Source organism: Musca vetustissima, unplaced genomic scaffold (assembly GCF_032173495.1).
Source record: "Musca vetustissima isolate MV318-11 ecotype Yass unplaced genomic scaffold, APGP_CSIRO_Mvet_v1 utg139852, whole genome shotgun sequence".
NCBI lineage: Eukaryota > Metazoa > Arthropoda > Insecta > Diptera > Muscidae > Musca > Musca vetustissima.
Genome location: NW_026884772.1, coordinates 14,489 through 36,451, shown reverse-complemented (window position 1 = coordinate 36,451; position 21,963 = coordinate 14,489). Strand labels below are relative to the sequence as shown.

The 21,963-nt window shown below is 36.2% G+C and overlaps 7 protein-coding genes across 7 annotated transcripts; 1 reads left to right on the top strand and 6 right to left on the bottom strand.

Annotated features, from left to right (window-relative positions):
- Window positions 1-398: 398 nt before the first annotated feature.
- On the bottom strand, window positions 399-941 carry LOC133331748 (larval cuticle protein 2-like). Its single transcript, XM_061540125.1, has 2 exons — window positions 930-941; window positions 399-854 (listed from the first exon to the last, which is right to left on the bottom strand). The coding sequence occupies exons 1-2, from the start codon at window positions 939-941 to the stop codon at window positions 399-401; spliced, it is 468 nt and encodes a 155-aa protein (XP_061396109.1).
- A 1,106-nt stretch (window positions 942-2,047) lies between these two features.
- On the bottom strand, window positions 2,048-2,618 carry LOC133331747 (larval cuticle protein 4-like). Its single transcript, XM_061540124.1, has 2 exons — window positions 2,607-2,618; window positions 2,048-2,524 (listed from the first exon to the last, which is right to left on the bottom strand). The coding sequence occupies exons 1-2, from the start codon at window positions 2,616-2,618 to the stop codon at window positions 2,048-2,050; spliced, it is 489 nt and encodes a 162-aa protein (XP_061396108.1).
- A 1,861-nt stretch (window positions 2,619-4,479) lies between these two features.
- On the bottom strand, window positions 4,480-5,053 carry LOC133331746 (larval cuticle protein 2-like). Its single transcript, XM_061540123.1, has 2 exons — window positions 5,042-5,053; window positions 4,480-4,959 (listed from the first exon to the last, which is right to left on the bottom strand). Exons 1-2 carry the CDS (start codon window positions 5,051-5,053, stop codon window positions 4,480-4,482), a joined length of 492 nt encoding a protein of 163 aa, XP_061396107.1.
- A 1,062-nt stretch (window positions 5,054-6,115) lies between these two features.
- Window positions 6,116-6,658, top strand: LOC133331745 (larval cuticle protein 2-like). Its single transcript, XM_061540122.1, has 2 exons — window positions 6,116-6,127; window positions 6,203-6,658. The coding sequence occupies exons 1-2, from the start codon at window positions 6,116-6,118 to the stop codon at window positions 6,656-6,658; spliced, it is 468 nt and encodes a 155-aa protein (XP_061396106.1).
- Window positions 6,659-7,329: 671 nt separating this feature from the next.
- On the bottom strand, window positions 7,330-7,893 carry LOC133331744 (larval cuticle protein 4-like). Its single transcript, XM_061540121.1, has 2 exons — window positions 7,882-7,893; window positions 7,330-7,806 (listed from the first exon to the last, which is right to left on the bottom strand). Exons 1-2 carry the CDS (start codon window positions 7,891-7,893, stop codon window positions 7,330-7,332), a joined length of 489 nt encoding a protein of 162 aa, XP_061396105.1.
- Window positions 7,894-11,239: 3,346 nt separating this feature from the next.
- Window positions 11,240-11,803, bottom strand: LOC133331743 (larval cuticle protein 4-like). The gene is made up of 2 exons (XM_061540120.1): window positions 11,792-11,803; window positions 11,240-11,716 (listed from the first exon to the last, which is right to left on the bottom strand). The coding sequence occupies exons 1-2, from the start codon at window positions 11,801-11,803 to the stop codon at window positions 11,240-11,242; spliced, it is 489 nt and encodes a 162-aa protein (XP_061396104.1).
- A 1,964-nt stretch (window positions 11,804-13,767) lies between these two features.
- On the bottom strand, window positions 13,768-14,320 carry LOC133331742 (larval cuticle protein 4-like). Its single transcript, XM_061540119.1, has 2 exons — window positions 14,309-14,320; window positions 13,768-14,244 (listed from the first exon to the last, which is right to left on the bottom strand). Exons 1-2 carry the CDS (start codon window positions 14,318-14,320, stop codon window positions 13,768-13,770), a joined length of 489 nt encoding a protein of 162 aa, XP_061396103.1.
- Between the last annotated feature and the right edge of the window lie 7,643 nt (window positions 14,321-21,963).

The window sequence follows — 21,963 nt, the reverse complement described above, 5'->3', positions numbered from 1 at the left end:
ATCTACAAAAGGCGGGGATTTAAAAAAAAAATATTTTTCATGATCTACAACAGGCGTGAATGTTTGAAAACTTATTTTTCATAATCTACAATAGGCGTGGATTTGTTTAAAAATATTTTCGAGTTATGTAATATGCGTAGATTTTTGACAAGTTATTTTTCATGATCTACAATAGGTGTGGATCTTTTACAAAATATTTTTCATAGCCTTCTATGTCAATTTGCTCAGCCCCAGCTGAGGTGTCTTTTTGTATAGAAACAACGTCCTCAGATTATTATGATTTTTTATTAAATAAAATATTTGTTTTTGCTCATTCCATACTTCCACTTTATTGTAAATAAGTTATCCTGTCCACACATCTGGAAAGGACTCGTACATTATTTTTTTTCTTTTTTGGTTTACCGTCCAAGTTGTGACTTGAGCCCATGGAAGTTGTTAAAGGTGTTGTGTTCCTCCTTTGGTGGATGAGTACGAATATATTCCAAGGCCTTCAAGATAGCTTCTGGGATTGGTGGTGGTGTAGGCAACCAGGCACTGCTGGGTTGGTAGCCATTTTCATCGGCCACATATTGGACGGCAATGTGTTCACCTTCGGGCGAAATCCAAGAGAAATCACCCCTGTGGTCACCATGTTCGTCACCAGTGGCGGCAGCATGAATATTATTGGTGGTGTCGTAGGCATATTGGAAGCCATGATCATTAACATCGGAAACGAAATTTTTAATGTCGGCATGAACTTCATCGCCGCTGACATGGTGGCTGCCAATGCTGCCCGAGTAGTCTAGAGATTTTAGGGTTATTCCTACTAAGGGAGGCAAAGCCACGGCACTGGCTATCATGGCACAAACGACGATCTGCAGAGGATATTTGGTTTATTTCATATTTCAGAATTGTCTATGGAAAATATTTTCTTCCTTCCGTTTACTTACAAACTTAAACATGCTGCTTATAAAATTCTCTGTTGGAATTCCTTACTCCAATGGATGATTTCGAAAACTGATGCTGTTCCCAGAAACTAGCCAATGTTTTTATATGTTTTTTGAGGCGGTGTTTAGAGGTGTTACCTTTTTATTTTGGTGATAAGTTTGTCTAGTTTACGGCATCCTCTCCCAAATGAATTCATTCATGCATTGTTATGATCGCCAGATTTTAGTATTTTGACATTTCTAAAGCAAATATTTTTGGATCAGGATTGTTATTAATGTACAGTGGGACCAGGCATAAATGCACCTCGGGATACCAAACAGAAATTATAATCAAGAGCTTTAAATATTGGTTTTAACATTTAAAACAACTCACGGTGTCTTGAGTTTGGTGTCGACTTCAGCTGGGTTCCACTGTTCCATGCTAACATATTTTATGATCGAAATTCTCAAAAGAATATTAATTTATTATAACAAATCGCTGAATAGAAATATGTAGTTAAAACATATTGTGAATCAACCTGAATTGGCATGCCATACCTGCGAGATACAGGTTGCCGTGTAGCGGGAGAATATCTTGAGATTTTTTTAAACAATTAAAACTTGTTGAAATCTAATAGCCAATTTGAACTTTCATTTAATTCGATTCGATTTAGTTAACATATTGAGTTGAGTAAAAAGACAGGAACTCAGCTGGGGCTGAGGATTTTTTTCTATAAAAAATACACCTCAGCTGGGGCTGAGCGAATTTTTTTCTATAGAAAAAAGACACCTCAGCTGTGGCTGAGGAATTTTTCTTCTATAGAAAAAAGACACCTCAGCTGGGGCTTAGCGAATTTTTTTTCTACAGAAAAAATACACCTCAGCTGGGGCGGAGCGAATTTTTTTCTATAGAAAAATATTTTTTTTTTTAAATCTCAGGCTATAGATGGGTATGACAAATATTTGAAAAAATGTCATGTCAATTAACGATCATAAATATTTTTTCTAAATGAAATAATATAATTTGTTTTAAAACAAAAAAATAAATTCTTTATTTAATACTTGTCGCATAATATTTTTTTTTCTTTTTTATTTCTTACAACAAAAATAACAAAAACATTAAAAAATTCGTTGTTGATCGTTTAGAAACGACGTCCCTTAACGGCTTTGTGGCTAACACTCTTGATGGATTGCTTGACCAAAGTCTTAGGGGCGCTTTCTTCATATTGAGGATGAGTGCGGATGTATTCCAAAGCCTTCAAGATGGCAGCTGGGACTGGTGGTGGGGTGGGCAACAAGTCGCTGCTGGGTTGGTAACCATTTTCATCGGCAACATATTGAACGGAGATATGTTCACCTTCGGGAGAGATCCAGGCGAAGTCACCTTTGTGTTCACCATTGGCATTGCCGGAGGCAGTGGCGTGGATGGCATTGGTGGTATCGAAGGCATATTCGAAGCCATGTTCATTGACATCAGCAGCATAGCGGGTTACTTCGGCATGGGCATCGTCACTGGTGGCACCACCGGGAGCGGAGTAGTGTTTGGAGCTAACACCATGGTGTCTGGCGCCCTGTTTTTGAACGGCGGCAGCGGTGGCAATTAAGGCACAGAGAACGACCTATAGAAGATAAATTAAATAAATTATTGATTTTTAATTATTTGTTTTAATTAGTGATATGGTAGGGTGAAGTCCAACTTACAAATTTGAACATTTTGATTTTGGTTTGCTGTTATGCTGGACAGTGATGAACTGATACTGTTTCCGTGCATCCGCTGGGTTTTTATATGATTTCATAATTTTCGATGTTTAGCATATAAATTCTGCGATTCTTCACTGTTAAGAAGTTGCCTAAACCAGGTTACCATAAAAAGCTGCAAAATTCATTGCCACCATCTACGTTGCCAACTATAAGTTATTGGGTTTGCTATTATTTGTTAATAGGCAAAATATTTATGAAGCTGCGAAGCTGCCTGGCCATTGCTGCGGAATACCGCAACAAAGCAGATTATAGTTGATTATGGTTACCAACCCAGCAGTGACTTGTTGCCCACCGTCAATCCCAGCTGCCATATTGAAGGCTTTGGAATACATCCGCACTCATCCGCGAGCCGAGGAAAACGCCCCCGAAACTTTTGACGAAACATACGTCAAGAGTGTTATCCGCAGAGTGATATTTTAAAGTTTTTCTTATTTTTGTTGTACGAAAAAAATGTTATGCGACAAATATTAAAAAGAAAACATTTATTATTATACCCTTCACCACACTGTGGTACAGGGTATTATGTTTTTGTGCATATGTTTGTAACAGACTAAAGTAATCAATATAGACCCATGGTTCCTTTTTAGAATATCACTATCTCATTCGATTTATACATGCTCGTCCGTTCGTCTGTTGGTGTTAAATTGTAAACAAAGTATGTGCCGCATTTATAAAACGATTTGGATAAAATTTGGTGGAACTCATTTATGTGGCCCAAGAACCCTATAGCTCCAATATATATGTTTTCTAAATGGTGCACCAAAGTCCCTATATATCCCTCGATTTACACGAAATTTGTCATAGCCTACTGAATTATGTCTAGAACAATGTGTGTTAAGTTTCGTGAAAATCGGTTCATAATCGGATTTTATATAAATGGTGCACCAAAGTCCCTACATATTTATCGACTTGCACGAAATGTTGCATAGCGTACCGAATTGAGTCTAGAATGACGAGAAAATCGGTTCAGATTTAGATATAGCTCCCATATATATTTTCGTTCGATTTAATGTGTGTACCAATGTCCCGATATATCCTTCGATTTGCACGAAATTTGGCATAGGGTACTGAATTAGGCCCAGAATCATGTGTGCTAAGTTTCGTGAAAATCGGTTAAGACTTAGATATAGCTCCCGTATGTAGTTTCGTCCGATTTTATGTAAATGTTGCACCAAAGTCCCTATATATCCTTCGATTTGCACGAAATTTGGCATAGGGTACTGAATTAGGCCCAGAATCATGTGTGCTAAGTTTCGTGAAAATCGGTTAAGACTTAGATATAGCTCCCGTATGTAGTTTCGTCCGATTTTATGTAAATGTTGCACCAAAGTCCCTATATATCCTTCGATTTGCACGAAATTTGGCATAGGATAAGGAATGAGGTCCAGAATGACGTGTGTTAAGATTCGAGAAAATCGGTTAAGACTTAGATATAGCTCCCGTATGTAGTTTCGTCCGATTTTATGTAAATGTTGCACCAATATATATCTTTCGATTTGCACGAAATTTGACATAGGGTCATATATTGTAGGTCATAGATTGTAGATCAAAAACAAAAGATTTCTTAAGAAATCCACGCCCATTGTTGGCCAATAAAAATATATTTTTTAAAAACTACGCCTATTGTTGGTTATTCAAAATAATTTTTCATAATTTTGTTTTTTAAATGAAAAAAATATAGGTATATATATTTTTTTTAAAGCAAAAAACTTAATTTTTTATTTAATACTTGTCGCATAACAATTTTTTCTTACAATAAAAACATTAAAAAAAAATATTTACAATGTTCATCTTCTTCTGCGTTGCTGATCGTTTAGAAACGATGTCCTTTAACGGCGTTACGGCTAACACTCTTGACGGATTGCTTGACGAAATTCTTAGGGGCGCTTTCCTCATATTGAGGATGAGTGCGAATGTATTCCAAAGCCTTCAAGATGGCAACTGGGACTGGTGGTGGGGTGGGCAACAAGTCGCTGCTGGGTTGGTAACCATTTTCATCGGCAACATATTGAACGGAGATGTGTTCACCTTCGGGAGAGATCCAGGCGAAGTCACCTTTGTGTTCACCATTGGCATTGCCGGAGGCAGTGGCGTGGATGGCATTGGTGGTATCGAAGGCATATTCGAAGCCATGTTCATTCACATCAGCAGCATAGCGGGTTACTTCGGCATGGGCATCGTCGCTGGTGGCACTAACAGAACCGGAGTAGTGTTTGGAGCTAACACCATGGTGTCTGGCACCGCTGCCGTCTGGAACGGCGGCAGCGGTGGCAATTAAGGCACAGAGAACGACCTGAAGAAGATAAATCAAATAAATTATTAATTATTAATTATTTGTTTTAATTAGTAATAGGGTAGGGTGTAGTCCAACTTACAAATTTGAACATTTTGATTTTAGATTGAATGTTTTTACTGTTATGATTTGATATTTTCGGTTGTTAAGTATAAAAATTCTGCAATGATTCACTGCCAAGAAGTTACCTAAACCAGATTACCATAAACAGCTGCGAAATTCATTGCCAACAACTATTTTGCCAACTATAAGTTTTTAGGCTGAGGTGTCTTTTTTCTATAGAAAAAATACGCTCAGCCCCAGCTGAGGTGTCTTTTTTCTATAGAAAAAAATTCAATCAGCCCCAGCTGAGGTGTCTTTTTTCTATAGAAAAAAATTCGATCAGCCCAGCTTTTTTTCTATAAAAAAATTCTCTCAGCCCCAGCTTAGGTCCTGCCTTTTAATTTGAGAATATTTGTTATGGTTGTTATATTTAATAAATTTGAAATAAATGATAAGTTGCTCAACTCAATATGTTAACTTAATCGAATCGAATTAAATGAAAGTTCAAATTGGCTATTAGATTTCAAAAAGTTTTAATTGTTTAAAAAATCTCAAGATATTCTCCCGCTACACGGCAACCTGTATCTCGCATGTATGGCATGCCAGCTCAGGTTGATTCACAATATGTTTTAACTACATATTTCTATTCAGCGATTTGTTATAATAAATTAATATTCTTTTGAGAATTTCGATCATAAAATAGTTTAGCATTCAACAGTGGAACCCAGCTGAAATAGACACCAAACACAAGACATCGTGAGTTATTTTAAATATTGAAAACCATATTTAAAACTCTTGATTATAATTTCTGTTTGGTATCCCGAGGTGAATTTATGCCTGGTCCCACTGTACTTAAATAACAATCCTGATCCAGAAATATTTGCTTTAGAAATATCAAAATACTAAAATCTGACGATCATAACAATACATGAATGAATTCATTTGGGAGAGGATGCCGTAAACTAGACAAACTTATCACCAAAATAATAAGGTAACACCTCTAAACACCACCTCAAAAAACATATAAAAACATTGGCTAGTTTCTGGGAACAGCATCAGTTTTCGAAATCATCCATTGGAGTAAGGAATTCCAACAGAGAATTTTATAAGCAGCATGTTTAAGTTTGTAAGTAAATGGAAGAAAGAAAATATTTTCCGTAGACAATTCTGAAATATGAAATAACCCAAATATCCTCTGCAGATCGTCGTTTGTGCCATGATAGCCAGTGCCGTGGCTTTGCCTGCCAGTGTATTCAAATCGCTACCTTTCAAAGCCTTATACGACAGCAGCTCCGGCTTCGGCAGCAGTGGCGATGAAGTTCATGCCGACATTAAAAATTTCGTTTCCGATGTTAATGATCATGGCTTCCAATATGCCTACGACACCACCAATAATATTCATGCTGCCGCCTCTGGTGACGAACATGGTGACCACAGGGGCGATTTCTCTTGGATTTCGCCCGAAGGTGAACACATTGCCGTCCAATATGTGGCCGATGAAAATGGCTACCAACCCAGCAGTGCCTTGTTGCCCACACCACCACCAATCCCAGAAGCTATCTTGAAGGCCTTGGAATATATTCGTACTCATCCACCAAAGGAGGAACACAACACCTTCAACAACTTATATGGACTCAAGTCACAACTTGGCCGGTAAACAAAAAAAAAAAAAACAAAATGAAAGAGTCCTTCCCAGGATGTGAGGACGGGATAACTTATTTACAATAAAGTGGAAGTATGGAATGAGTAAAAACAAATATTTTATTTAATAAAAAATCATCATAATCTGAGGAAGTTGTTTCTATACAAAAAGACACCTCAGCTGGGGCTGAGCGAATTGACATTGAAGGTTATGAAAAATATTTTGTAAGAGATCCACGCCTATTGTAGATCATGAAAAATAACTTGTCAAAAATCCACGCATATTGCATAACTCGAAAATATTTTTAAAAAAATCCACGCCTATTGTAGATCCTAAAAAATATTTTTTTTTTTAAATCCAAACCTATTGCAGGTTATGAAAAATAATTTTTCAAACATTCACGCCTGTTGTAGATCATGAAAAATATTTTTTTTAAATCCCCGCCTTTTGTAAATCATGAAAAATATTTTTTTAAAAAAATCTACCCCTTTTTTTGGCATGAACAATATTTTTTTTATAAATTATTTTTTTAAATGAAAAAATATAATTTTTTTTAAAACAAAAAAAAAAATAAATGTTTTATTTAATACTTGTCGCATAACGTATTATATTCTTACAACAAAAATAACAAAAACATAAAAACATTATTAACTACGTTCCTCTTCTTCTGCGCTGCTGCTCATCGTTTAGAAACGACGTCCCTTAACGGCTTTGTGGCTAACACTCTTAACGGATTGTTTGACGAAAGTCTTGGGGGCGCTTTCCTCATATTGAGGATGAGTGCGGATGTATTCCAATGCCTTCAAGATGGCAGCTGGGACTGGTGGTGGGGTAGGCAACAAGTCGCTGCTGGGTTGGTAACCATTTTCATCGGCAACATATTGAACGGAGATGTGTTCACCTTCGGGAGAGATCCAGGCGAAGTCACCTTTGTGTTCACCATTGGCATTGCCGGAGGCAGTGGCGTGGATGGCATTGGTGGTATCGAAGGCATATTCGAAGCCATGTTCATTGACATCGGCAGCATAGCGGGTTACTTCGGCATGGGCATCGTCACTGGTGGCACCACCGGGAGCGGAGTAGTGTTTGGAGCTAACACCATGGTGTCTGGCGCCCTGTTTTGGAACGGCGGCAGCGGTGACAATTAAGGCACAGAGAACGACCTGAGGAAGATAAATTACTGATTATTAGTTTTTCTGATTTTAATTGGAGTTTGAGTAGAGTGTGGTCCAACTTACAAATTTGAACATTTTGATTTTGATTTGCTGTTATGCTGGACAGTGATGAACTGATGCTGTTTCCGTGCATCCGCTGAGTTTTTATATGATTTCATAATTTTCGATGTTTAGCATATAAATTCTGCGATTCTTCACTGTTAAGAAGTTGCCTAACCAGGTTACCATAAAAAGCTGCAAAATTCATTGCCACCATCTACGTTGCCAACTCTAAGTTATTTGGCGGATAATAAAAAAAAACAAAACTACGTTTTGCTATTATTTGTTAATAGGCAAAATATTTATGAAGCTGCGAAGCTACCTGGCCATTGCTGCGGAATACCACAACAAAGTAGATTATAGTTGATTATGGTTACCCATCCAGCAGTGACTTTTTGCCCACCGTCAATCCCAGCTGCCATCTTGAAGGCTTTGGAATACATCCGCAAGCCGAGGAAAATGCCCCCGAAACTTTTTTCGAAACATACGTCAAGAGTGTTATCCGCAAAACCATCAAATGACGTCGTTTCTAAACGATGAGCAATGCAGAAAAATATTTTAAAGTTTTTGTTATTATTGTATGAAAAAAATTATATTAACCGATTTGGATGAAATTTGGTGCAGCTCATTTATGTGGCCCAAAGACGAACCCTATTGAGCCCTATATATATTTTCATTGGATTTTATGTAAATGGTGCAACAAAGTCCCTATATTTCCTTAGATTTTCACGAAATTTGTCATAGTATACTGAATTAGGTCTGGAATGGTGTGTGTTAAGTTTTCTGAAAATCGATTCAGATTTAGATATAGCTCCAATATATAGTTTCGTCCGATTTGATGTAAATGGTGCACTAAAGTCCCTATATATCCTTCGATTTGCACGAAATTTGGCATAGGGCACTGAATTAAATTCAAAATCATGTGTGTTAAGTTTCGAGAAAATCGGTTTAGATTTAGATGTAGCTCCCATATATATTTTCGTCGGATTTTATGTAAATGGTGCTCCAAATTCCCTACATATCTTTCGATTTGCACGAAATATGGCATAGGGTACTGAATTAGGCCCAGAATCATGTGTGATAAGTTTGGTGGAAATTGGTTCAGATTTAGATATAGCTCCCATATATATTTTCGTCGGACTTTATGAAAATGGTGTACCAAAGTCCCTATATTTCTTTCGATTTGCACGAAATTTGGCTTAGGGTACTGAATTACGGCCAGAATAATATGTGCTACGTTTCTTGAAAATCGGTTCAGATTTACATATAGCTCCCATATATATTTTCATCCGATTTTAGGTAAATAGTGCACCAAAGCCCCTGTATATCTATCGATTTTCACGAAATTTGGCATAACGTACTGAATTAAGCCTAGAATAATGCGTGCTAAATTTCATGAAAATCGGTTTGGATTTATATATAGCTCCAATATATATTTTCGTCCGATTTTAGGTAAATGGTACACCAAAGTCCCTATATTTCTTTCGATGTGCACGAAATTTGGCTTTCGGTACTGAATTAGGTCCAGAATGACGTGTGTTCAGTTTCGAGAAAATTGGTTCATATTTAGATGTAGCTCCCACATATATTTTCGTTCGATTTAAGGCAAATGGGGCACCAAAGTCCCTATATATCTTAAGAACTCCACGCCTATTTTTGGCCACTAAAAATATATTTTTTATACCCTTCACCACACTGTGGTACAGGGTATTATGTCTTTGTGCATATGTTTGTAACAGGCAAAAGGAAACGAGATAGACACATGGTTCCTTTTGAGAATATGCATAGAATCACTTTCTAAGTCGATTTATGCATGTCCGTCCGTCCGTCTGTCTGTCTGTCTGTCCCTGTTAAATTGTAAACAAAGTACAGGTCGCATTTATGATCCGAATTGGATGAAATTTGGCATAGGTCACTTATTCGGCCCAAGGACGAACCCTATTGAAATTGGGAAAAATCGGTTCAGATTTAGATATAGCTCCCATATATATATTTAACCGATTTAATGTAAACAGCCCCTATATATCTTTTGATTTGCACGAAATTTGGTACAGCCTAATCATTTAGGTCTAGAGTGATCTCTGCCAAGTTTGGAGAAAATCGGTCCAGATTTAGATATAGCTCCCATATATAGTTTCGTCCGATTTCATGTAAATGGTGCCCCAAAGTCCCTATATATCTTTCGATTTGCACGAAATTTGGCATAACGTACTGAATTGAGCTTAGAATGATGTCTAACAAGTTTGGAGAAAATCGGTCCAGATTTAGATATAGCTCCCATATATAGTTTCGTACGATTTCATGTAAATGGTGCCCCAAAGTCCCTATATAACTTTCGATTTGCACGAAATTTGGCATAACGTACTGAATTAAGTGATGTCTGCCAAGTTTGGAGAAAATCGGTCCAGATTTAGATATAGCTCCCATATATAGTTTCGTACGATTTCATGTAAATGGTGCCCCAAAGTCCCTATATAACTCTTGATTTGCACGAAATTTGGCATAACGTACTGAATTAAGTGATGTCTGCCAAGTTTGGAGAAAATCGGTCCAGATTTAGATATAGCTCCCATATATAGTTTCGTCCGATATCATGTAAATGGTGCCCCAAAGTCCCTATATAACTTTCGATTTGCACGAAATTTGGCATAACGTACTGAATTGAGCCTAAAATGATGCTAAGTTTCGTGAAAATCGGTCCAGATTTAGATATAGCTCCCTTTTATTATAGATTGATTTTAAGTAATTGACGTACTAAGGAACCAATAGAAACAAAACGTTCTGAAATTAGTATAACCTAACCTGTGACAAGTTTGTTTGAAATCGCTTAATATTTGGATACAGCTTCCATATATATTTTTGTCCGATTTCAAGTAAATTGGGCATCAAACTCTTCATGTTAGTCAGATCGACATCAAATTGTGCACAACGTACAAAATTGAGCATAGAATTACGTAGTTGCGTTTTCTAGAAGTACAGACATAGCCCAACGGATGACTTATTTATATTTGTTTGAAGTCGATTAACATACTTTATGGATAGATCTAGGTAGATTCACATTTAGATAAATATCACATATTTTTTTTCAACAAATTTCATGTAAATAGTCCTGTTTAATATACCCATAGTGGTGAAGGGTATCATATAGTCGGCCCCGTCCGACTTTACTACTTTCCTTACTGGTTTTAAACTACGCCTATTGTTGGCCATTCAAAATAATTTTTTCATAATTTTGTTTTTTAATGAAAAAAAAAATATATATTTTTTTAAAACAAAAAACTCAAATTTTTATTTAATACTTGTCGCATAACAATTTTTTCTTACAATAAAAACATTAACAAAAATATTTACAATGTTCATCTTCTTCTGCGTTGCTCATCGTTTAGAAACGGCGTCCTTTAACAGCGTTACGGCTAACACTCTTGATGGATTGCTTGACCAAAGTCTTAGGGGCGCTTTCTTCATATTGAGGATGAGTGCGGATGTATTCCAAAGCCTTCAAGATGGCAGCTGGGACTGGTGGTGGGGTGGGCAACAAGTCGCTGCTGGGTTGGTAACCATTTTCATCGGCAACATATTGAACGGAGATATGTTCACCTTCGGGAGAGATCCAGGCGAAGTCACCTTTGTGTTCACCATTGGCATTGCCGGAAGCAGTGGCGTGGATGGCATTGGTGGTATCGAAGGCATATTCAAAGCCATGTTCATTGACATCGGCAGCATAGCGGGTTACTTCGGCATGGGCATCGTCGCTGGTGGCACTAACGGAACCGGAGTAGTGTTTGGAGCTAACACCATGGTGTCTGGCGCCCTGTTTTTGAACGGCGGCAGCGGTGGCAATTAAGGCACAGAGGACGACCTGAGGAAGATAAATTATTGATTATTAATTATTTCGATTTTAATTGGAGGTTGGGTAGAGTGTGGTCCAACTTACAAATTTGAACATTTTGATTTTGATTTGCTGTTATGCTGGACAGTGATGAACTGATACTGCTTCCGTGCATCCGCTGACTTTTTATATGAATTCATAATTTTCCATGTTTTGCATAAAAATTCTGTGATGCTTCACTGTTAAGAAGTTATCTAAACCAGGTTTCCATAAAAAGCTGCAAAATTCATTGCCACCAGCTAAGTTGCCAACTATAAGTTATTGGGCGGATAATAATATTATTTACTAATAGGTAAAATATTTATGAAGCTGCGAAGATGCAAAGCAGCCGAGGAAAATGCCTCCAAAAGTTTTGTCAAAACGTACGTCAAGAGTGTTATCCGCAAAACCGGTAAATGACGTCGTTTCTAAACGATGAGCAATGCAGAGTAATATTTTAAAGTTTTTGTTATTTTTGTTGTACGAAAAAATGTTAGGCGATAAGTATTAAATAAAACATTTTTATATTTTTTTTTAAAAAATATAAATTTTTATACCCTTCACCACACTGTGGTACAGGGTATTATGTATTTGTGCATATGTTTGTAACAGGCAAAAGGAATCGAGATAGACCCATGGTTCCTGAATGAAATTTGGTGCAGCTTTTTCATTTGGCCCAAGGTCTAACCCAATTGAATTTGGTAAAAATCGGTTCAGATATATATATATACAGCTCTCATATATACTGAGCTGAGTCTACAATGACGTGTATCAAGTTTCGTGAAAATCCGGTCAGATTTAGATGTAGCTCCCATATATATTTTCGTCCGATTTAAAGCAAATGATGAAACAAAGTCCCTATATTTCTTTCGATTTCCACGAAATTTGACATAGTGTACTAAATTAAGTCTAGAACAATATGTGCTAAGTTTCGTGAAAATCTGTTTAGATTTAGATATAGCTCCCATATATATTTTCATCGGATTTTATGTAAATGGTCCAACAAAGTCCCTATATATCTTTCGATTTGCACGAAATTTGACATGGGATACTGAACTAAGTCCAGAATCATGTGTTCATAGTCTGGTGAAAATCGGTTCAGATTTAAATATAGATCCCATACATATTTTCGTCAGATTTAAGGCAAATAGGGCACCAAAGTCCCTATACATCTTTCGATTTGCACGAAATTTGGCATGGCGTACTGAATTAAGCCTAGAATGATGTGTGCTAAGTTTCCTTCGAATTATACGAAATTTGGCATAGGGTACGGAATAAGGTACAGAATTACATGTGTTAAGTTTCGAGAAAATCGGTTTAGGTTTAGATGTAGCTCCCACATATATTTTCGTCCGATTTAAGGCAAATGGGGCACCAAAGTCCCTATATATCTTTCGATTTGCACGAAATTTGACATCGGGTCATATATTGTAGGTCATAAAAAATATTTTTTTTAAATCCACGCCTATTGTAGATCATAAAAAATATTTCTTAAGAAATCCACGCCCATTCAAAATAATTTTTCATCATTTTGTTTTTTAAATGAAAAAAAATATATATACTGAATTAAGCCTAGAATGATGTGTGCTAAGTTTCCTTCGAATTATACGAAATTTGGCATAGGGTACGGAATAAGGTACAGAATTACATGTGTTAAGTTTCGAGAAAATCGGTTTAGGTTTAGATGTAGCTCCCACATATATTTTCGTCCGATTTAAGGCAAATGGGGCACCAAAGTCCCTATATATCTTTCGATTTGCACGAAATTTGACATCGGGTCATATATTGTAGGTCATAAAAAATATTTTTTTTAAATCCACGCCTATTGTAGATCATAAAAAATATTTCTTAAGAAATCCACGCCCATTCAAAATAATTTTTCATCATTTTGTTTTTTAAATGAAAAAAAATATATATATAATTTTTTTTTTTAACAAAAAACTCACTGTTTTATTTAATACTTGTCGCATACAATTTTTCTTATAATAAAAACATTAACAAAAATATTTACAATGTTCATCTTCTTCTGCGTTGCTCATCGTTTAGAAACGACGTCCTTTAACGGCGTTACGGCTAACACTCTTGATGGATTGCTTGACCAAAGTCTTAGGGGCGCTTTCTTCATATTGAGGATGAGTGCGGATGTATTCCAAAGCCTTCAAGATGGCAGCTGGGACTGGTGGTGGGGTGGGCAACAAGTCGCTGCTGGGTTGGTAACCATTTTCATCGGCAACATATTGAACGGAGATATGTTCACCTTCGGGAGAGATCCAGGCGAAGTCACCTTTGTGTTCACCGTTAGCATTGCCGGAGGCAGTGGCGTGGATGGCATTGGTGGTATCGAAGGCATATTCGAAGCCATGTTCATTGACATCGGCAGCATAGCGGGTTACTTCGGCATGGGCATCGTCGCTGGTGGCACTAACGGAACCGGAGTAGTGTTTGGAGCTAACACCATGGTGTCTGGCGCCCTGTTTTGGAACGGCGGCAGCGGTGGCAATTAAGGCACAGAGAACGACCTGAGGAAGATAAATTATTGATTATTAATTATTGCGATTTTAATTGGAGTGTGGTCCAACTTACAAATTTGAACATTTTGATTTTGGTTTGCTGTTATGCTGGACAGTGATGAACTGATGCTGTTTCCGTGCATCCGCTGAGTTTTTATATGATTTGATCATTTTCGGTTGTTTAGCATATAAATTCTGCGATTCTTCACTGTTAAGAAGTTATCTAAACCAGGTTGCCATAAACAGTTGCACAATTCATTGCCACCAGCTATTTTGCCAACTATAAGTTTTTGGACGGATAATAAAAAAGACAAAACTAGGTTTTGTTATTATTTGCTAATAGGCAAAATATTTATGAAGCTGCGAAGCTGCGGAATACAACAACAAAACAGATTGTAGTTGATGGATATGAGTGATATGCGCTGATATGCTTTGGCGGGGTTTATAGTGTCTTCATATTATGCAGAGAACAGCCGAAATAAAATACATCTGCTTTGTGCACAAAAACAAATGTTGATGACGATAAAACCAAAGCAATAAAACTAATGGTCATACATAGATTGATAAAAATCACAACTGACAAAGACAAATTATTTCAGGTCAACCAAGGGTCGTTACGATTTTATAACAATTATTATTTTTTTTTAATGTTTTTCATACCCAACAATAGGCGTAGATTTTTTTAAAAAAATATTTTTTATGTCAAATAATAGGTGTGGATTTTTATACCCTTCACCGCACTGTGGTACAGGGTATTATGCCCTTGTGAATATGTTTGTAACAGGCAAAAGGAAACGAGAAAGACCCATAGTTCCTTTTGAGAATATGCATAGAATCACATTCTGAGTCGATTTATGCATGTCCGTCTGTTGGTGTTAACGAAGTATAGGTCGCATTTTTAATCCGAATTTGATGAAATTTGGCACAGCTAATTTATTTGGCCCAAAGACGAACTTCCAATATATCCTTCGATTTGCACGAAATTGGCATGGGGTACTAAATTAAGCCTAGAATGATATGTGTTAAGTTTCGAGAAAATCGGGTCAAATTTATATATAGCTCCCATACATATGTTCGTCCGATTTTATGTAAATGGTGCACTAAAGTCCCTATATATCTTTCGATTAACACGAAATTTGGCATAACGTACTAAATTGAGCCTAGAGTGATGTCTGCCAAGTTTCGTGAAAATCGGTCCAGACTTAGATATAGCTCCCATATATAATTTCGTTCGATTTCATGTAAATTGTGCACCATAGTCACTGTATATGTTTAGATTTGCACGAAATTTGGCATAGGGTACTAAATTAGGTCCAGAATAATGTGTGCTAAGTTTCGTGAAAATCGGATCAGATCTAGATATAGCTCCCATATATGTTTTCGTCCGATTTGATGTAAATTGTGCACCAAAGTCCCCATATATCTTTCGATTTGCACGAGAATTGGCATATCGTACTGAATTAGGTCCAGAGTTAAGTGTGCTAAGTTTTGTGAAAATCAGTTCAGATTTAGATATAGCTCCCATATATATATTCGTCCGATTTAAGGTAAATGGTGCACCAAAGTCCCTATATATCTTTCGATTTGCACGAAATTTGACACAACGTACTAAATTAAGTCTAGAATGATATGTGCAAAGTATCGGAGAAATCGGTTCAGATTTAGATATAGCTCCCATATATAGTTTCGGTTCAGATTTACATATAGCTCTCATATATAGTTTCGTCCGATTTTGTGCAAATAGTGCACCAAAGTCCCCATATATATTTCGATTTGCACAAAATTTGGCATATCGTACTGAATTAGGTCCAGAGTTAAGTGTGCTAAGTTTCGTGAAAATCAGTTCAGATTTAGATATAGCTCCCATATATATCTTCGTCCGATTTAAGGTAAATGGTGCACCAAAGGTTCTATATATCTTTCGATTTGCACGAAATTTGACACAACGTACTAAATTAAGTCTAGAATGATATGTGCAAAGTATCGGAGAAATCGGTTCAGATTTAGATATAGCTCTCATATATAGCTTCGCCCGATTTTAGGTAAATAGTCCACAAAGTCCCTGGAAATCTTTCGATTTGCACGAAATTTGGCACAGCGTACTAAATTAAGTATAGAATGATGTGTGCAAAGTTTCGTGAAAATCGGTTCAGATTTAGATATAGCTCCCATATATAGCTTCGCCCGATTTTAGGTAAATAGTCCCCTGGAAATCATTTGATGTGCACGAAATTTGGCACAGAGTTATGAATAAGATCGAGAATGATGTCTGCCAAGTTTCGTGAAAATCGGTTCAGATTTAGCTATAGCTCCCATATGTATTTTCATCCGATTTAAGGTAATTGGTGCACCATAGACCCTATATATCTTTCGATTTGCACGAAATTTGGCTTAGAGTACTGAAGTAGGTCCAGAATGATGTGTGCTAAGTTTCGTGAAAATCGAAATTTTGTAATTTTATATTATTTTTAATTGTTCCCATATTTGTGTGACCATTAAATCGTTCTTCTCTTTTTGGCAATCCGAATTAATTCAACATCTATGAAAAAAACGTTTAAATGTTCAGTATATTTTTTTTTAATTCATTTCATTTAAATGCTAATACCAAATTTTATATTTTGATCTTGTTAATAGTTCGTCTCACTGACGTCAAACATCAACATTACGCTTAACACCATAAAGCGGAAACTATGATAATAGGTGTGTCGGTGTCTCTGTGTGTGAAGAATTTAACATCAAACCACACGAGCGGCCAACACTTAACATTTGATGATTTTATTAATTTGAGATGGGGGTCGCCCTTTGCCAATTAATAAAATGCCAATGAAAAGAAAAATTAAAAAAAAAACCAAAACCGAACGAATTTAATCTATGAATGAATGAAACGGGGCAGACATAATGATAACAACAACGACAACAACAACAAATGTACACATGTGTTTTGGGCCAACGTATAGATAGATAGATGCTCGTTTGAGAACGTGCTGTCATATTTGGACTGGTCAAAACCGGTAGACATTATGGCGACCATATTTATTTGCATTTATTAGCATAATTTATAAATAAATAAATATGTAAAATATTAAAAACAAGTAATAAAAAATTATGGATTATTTAAAAATGATGTAGGGGTATGGGGAATGTAGGGATAACTTAACTGGGCGATTGAAAGCAAGTCGAGTCGAATTTTAAAAACATATTTTTTAATCATGTCGTCAATCATGAATTTAAATTTATTTTTATTTTTAAGTAAACCATTAAGAGCGGACTTTTGAAAAAATATTTTTTTAATCTCATATTTTTCAATACGACAAATGATCCAGGATTATAAAAATTTATTCAAAAATTAGGCGGGAAGTAAAAAACTATTTGTTTTAAGAAATTTATTAAACCTTTTGTTATCATTAAAAATAAGTTCAGTTTATTCCTTATGCTGCGGAGTGGGTAAAGACCACCTAGTCTTATTTTTGTTTTATTATACCCTACACAACTATGTTGTCAGGGTATTATAGCTTTGTGCAGCCCAAAAGTTTGTAACGCCGCGAAATATTGGTCCTAGACCCGCCTTTAAGTATACCGATCGTCATATCTCGACTAGCTGAGTCGATCTAGACATGTGTGTCCGTCCGTCCGTCCGTCTGTTCATTATAATTTGTAAACACGATACAGGCCACAGTTATGGACCAATCTTCACGAAATTTTGCATGTGGGATGGGTTCTGGCCAATGAAGACCCCTATTGTTTTTGGGAAAGATCGGTTAATATTTAGGGGATGAAATGAACCAAATACTAAATTTTTGTCGGTTTTTCTGGTCGCTCCAGAGGCCGCAATAATGGCGCGAACATCGTGAAATTTTGCATGGAGAAGGGGATCGGGTCAAAGAATAAGCATTACTGTTTTGATAAAGATTGGTCAATATTTAGCGGGTCAAATGGACCCTGACTTTTGTGTGAAAAATGACAAAATTTGTATTCTATAGCGTATATATTTACCCCTTAATGACATAGACCCGAGAAGTTGATATTATGTCCAAGAGGAGTGGTTGACCTTTAAATTAATTCCAATTATATTGTTGTATGTGCTCGGATGTGGGAGTTACACCTAAACATTTACAGGTGCTTATGTATTCAGATGTTATTTAGTAACCCTTTACCATACTAGAGGGCAGAAATATAGCGCTTTAAAATGTTCCATGAAGTTCTAGTTATAGTCAAGGATAACTCCTAAAATTTTCGGTGACGATCAGGTAATTATATTGTGATGAAGTGGACCAAAAACTTAATTTTTTGTGTTTTTTCGAGTCGATCTATAGGCTCCAATGGGAATAAGAACATCACAACACAAGGGAAGGGAATCTGGAAAAGTAATTAGAAGGGCTGTACCAGCAACGTACACAGGATTTCATTTCGGGGGGGGGGGCCCGGTAGTACAAAATGAAAAAAATCGGTGTTGCAAACATGAATTTACTGTGAAAAAGTTTCATTTCGGGGGGGGCCCGGGCCCCCCGGGCAGCCCCCCAGCGTACGTCCATGGGCTGTACTGAACATTAGTAATAATTGTTGGCCTCTAGTTGGTTCAGATGGTTAAAATATCGCGAAATATTGCCCAAGCTCAGAATATAGATCCACAGAAAGTTAGTTTTTCGTGGAAGTTGTGTAGGGTATCATATGGTCGGCCCCGTCCGACTATTCTGCTCCGCTCACTGGTTGTTTTATTAAATTTAAATATTTTATTCATAATTTAAAAAAAAAAAACTTTTTTCATCAACTCTAATAGTTGTGGATTTTTTCTTTCAAAAAAATATTTTTCATAATCTACAATAGGTTAGGATTTTTCTAAGGTTATTTTTCATAACCTATAATAGGTGTGAATTTAAAAAAATGTCTGTCAAATAATATGTGTGGTCAGGCAGCAGCGTGCATGGCGACCATCTAGTTTGATGTTTTTTTAATTTTTTTTATTAGTCCATAAAAGTCGCAGCTTAATCCAGTTTTATAGCCACTTTAAAGTAGTTTAAGCTTTTAAAATTTTATGGCAACACTTAATTGGCAATTGATATAGGAAATTAGGTGATATAGGTATATAAAAAAAAATATAGATAACTTAATTAATTTGTTTCAAGGATCGTCAAATTAAGGAATGTTTTCTAATGTATTTTTTTATTTTTTTAATTTTAATTTAGATAACAAGGAAAAAATGTTGCTCCAAATTTAACAAGTATGGCAGAATCACTTTGGGTTTGACATTCAAAATAATTAAGTCGGCCTAATATAGGGACTATATCAAAATATTAACCTATAATATAAATTGTCTTAGAAGGTAATTTTATTCTCTGAGAATTCAAAAGACTAGATTCTTTAAAAAATCACGAAGAAATCTACTAGAAATTTTGAACCGTAAAAAATTTTGGTACCTAGAAAAAATCCACTCCAGACATAGAATTTTGGGAAAATATTTTTAAGAATTTCCTCGAAGTGTAGAACTTTGAAAAATATTTTTGTCCCTCATTTGGGAACTGAAAAATATTTTTTTTTTTAAATCCGCGCCAATTTTGGGATAATGAAAAATATTTTTTTTTTAAAAACTCCACGTCTATTTTGGGATCTCAAAAATATTTTTTTAAAATTCGAAGCCTCGTTTGGGACCTGAAAATGTTTTTTTAAACCACTAAGGAAAGTAGTAAAGTCGGGTTGGGCCGACTATATGATACCCTTCGCCACTTTATGTATATTGTACATATCGACGCCTCCGAACCATAGTATGCTAAGTCGACTTAGCATGTTCTAAAGTTCTTTACGTTTTTAGATACTACGGTCCTTAATTTAAATTCACTTAAATTTTGGTAATCTTACTTAGCACTTTTATCGTACTTAGCATGGCACGTACGATAAAAGAAACTTCCATACTTTGAAAGCTTCTACTGAAAAACTCACTTTTCAGACTTAGCATACTATGGTTCGGAGGCGTCGTTATGTATCCTAAAAATTTCATGTAAATGTTCTTTCTTTCTGCAACCTATGTTAAATTTAATTTCAATCGGGCAACTTAAGAATCGTTTGCGTACAATGGGACAAATTTATGGAAATCGATTTAAAACTTGATACACGCTACTCAGTATGCTGTTGAAAAATATAGTCTCCATCAGACACCCGTTCGAAATACATATGTTACGTTGTGCATTAGGAGTTTGGTGCACCATTTCCCTAAAATCGGACGAAAATATATATGTGAGCTATATCAAAATCTTAACCGATTTTCAGGTTCATCAACATTCTAGACTTAATTTCGCACGCCATGCCAAATTTCATGAAAATCGAAAGATATATAGGGGCTCTGGTACACCATTTACGTAAAATTGGACGAATTTTCACGAAACTTGGCACACATCATTCTAGGCTTAATTTAACACGTCATGCCAAATTTCGTGCAAATCAAAAGATATATAGGGACTTCGGTGCACCATTTACATAAAATCGGACAAATCTTTAAATGGGAGCTATATCTAAATCTAAACCGATTTTCTCGAAAATTTAACACATATCATTCTGGACCTAATTCAGTACCCTATGCCAAATTTCGTGCAAAGATAAGTAGGGACTTTGGTGCACCCAAAGATAAGTAAGGACTTCGGTGCGCCATTTGTTTTAAATCGGACGAAAATATATATTGGAGCTATATCTAAATCTGAACCGATTTTCTTGGAACTTAACACACATCATCCCAGACTTAATATGGTGCGCCATACCAAATTTCGAAAAAAATATATATAGGGACTTTGGTGCACTGTTTACATAAAATCGGACGAACATATATATGGGAACCAGGGACGTACGCAGGGGGCGGCCTGGGGCACCGGGCCCCCCGAAATGAATTTTTTTCACAGTAAATTTATGTTTGCAACAGCGAATTTTTTCATTTTGTACTACCGGGACCAAAAACTTAGCTCACACCATTCTGGACCTCATTCATTTCATGCAAATCGAAACATACATGGGGACATTGATGGTCCATTTTCCTTAAATCGGACGAAAATATATATTTGAGCTATATCTAAATCTGACTCGATTTTCTCGAAACTTAACACACATTGTTCCAGGCATAATCCGTGCGACATGCCAAATTTCGTACAAATCGAAAGATATATACATAAAATCGGACGAAAATATATATGGGAGCTATATCTACATCTGAACCGATTTTCACGAAATTTAACACGCATAATTCTAGACCTAATTCATTACGCTGTGCCAAATTTCGTGCAACTCGGAAGATATATAGGGACTTTTGTACACCATTTACATGAAATCGGTCGAATATATATATATGGGAGCTATATCTAAATATGAACCGATTTTCTCCAATTTCAATAGGGTTCGTCCTTGGGCCAAATAAGTGACCTACGCCAAATTTCTTCCGATTTGGATCATAAATGCGACCTGTACTTTGTTTGCAATTTAACATCGACAGACAGACAGACGGATGGTCGGACATGCATAAATCGACTCAGAAAGTGATTCTATGCATATTCTCAAAAGGAACCATTTGTCTATCCCGTTTCCTTTTGTCTGTTACAAAAATATGCAGAAAGACATGATACCCTGTACTACAGTGTGGTGAAGGGTATAAAAATCCACACTGGACCTTGAAAAAATGTTTTTTTTTTTATAAATCCAGCCTATATCTGGACACTGAAAACATATTTTTAAAAATCCACGCCTACGGTAAGA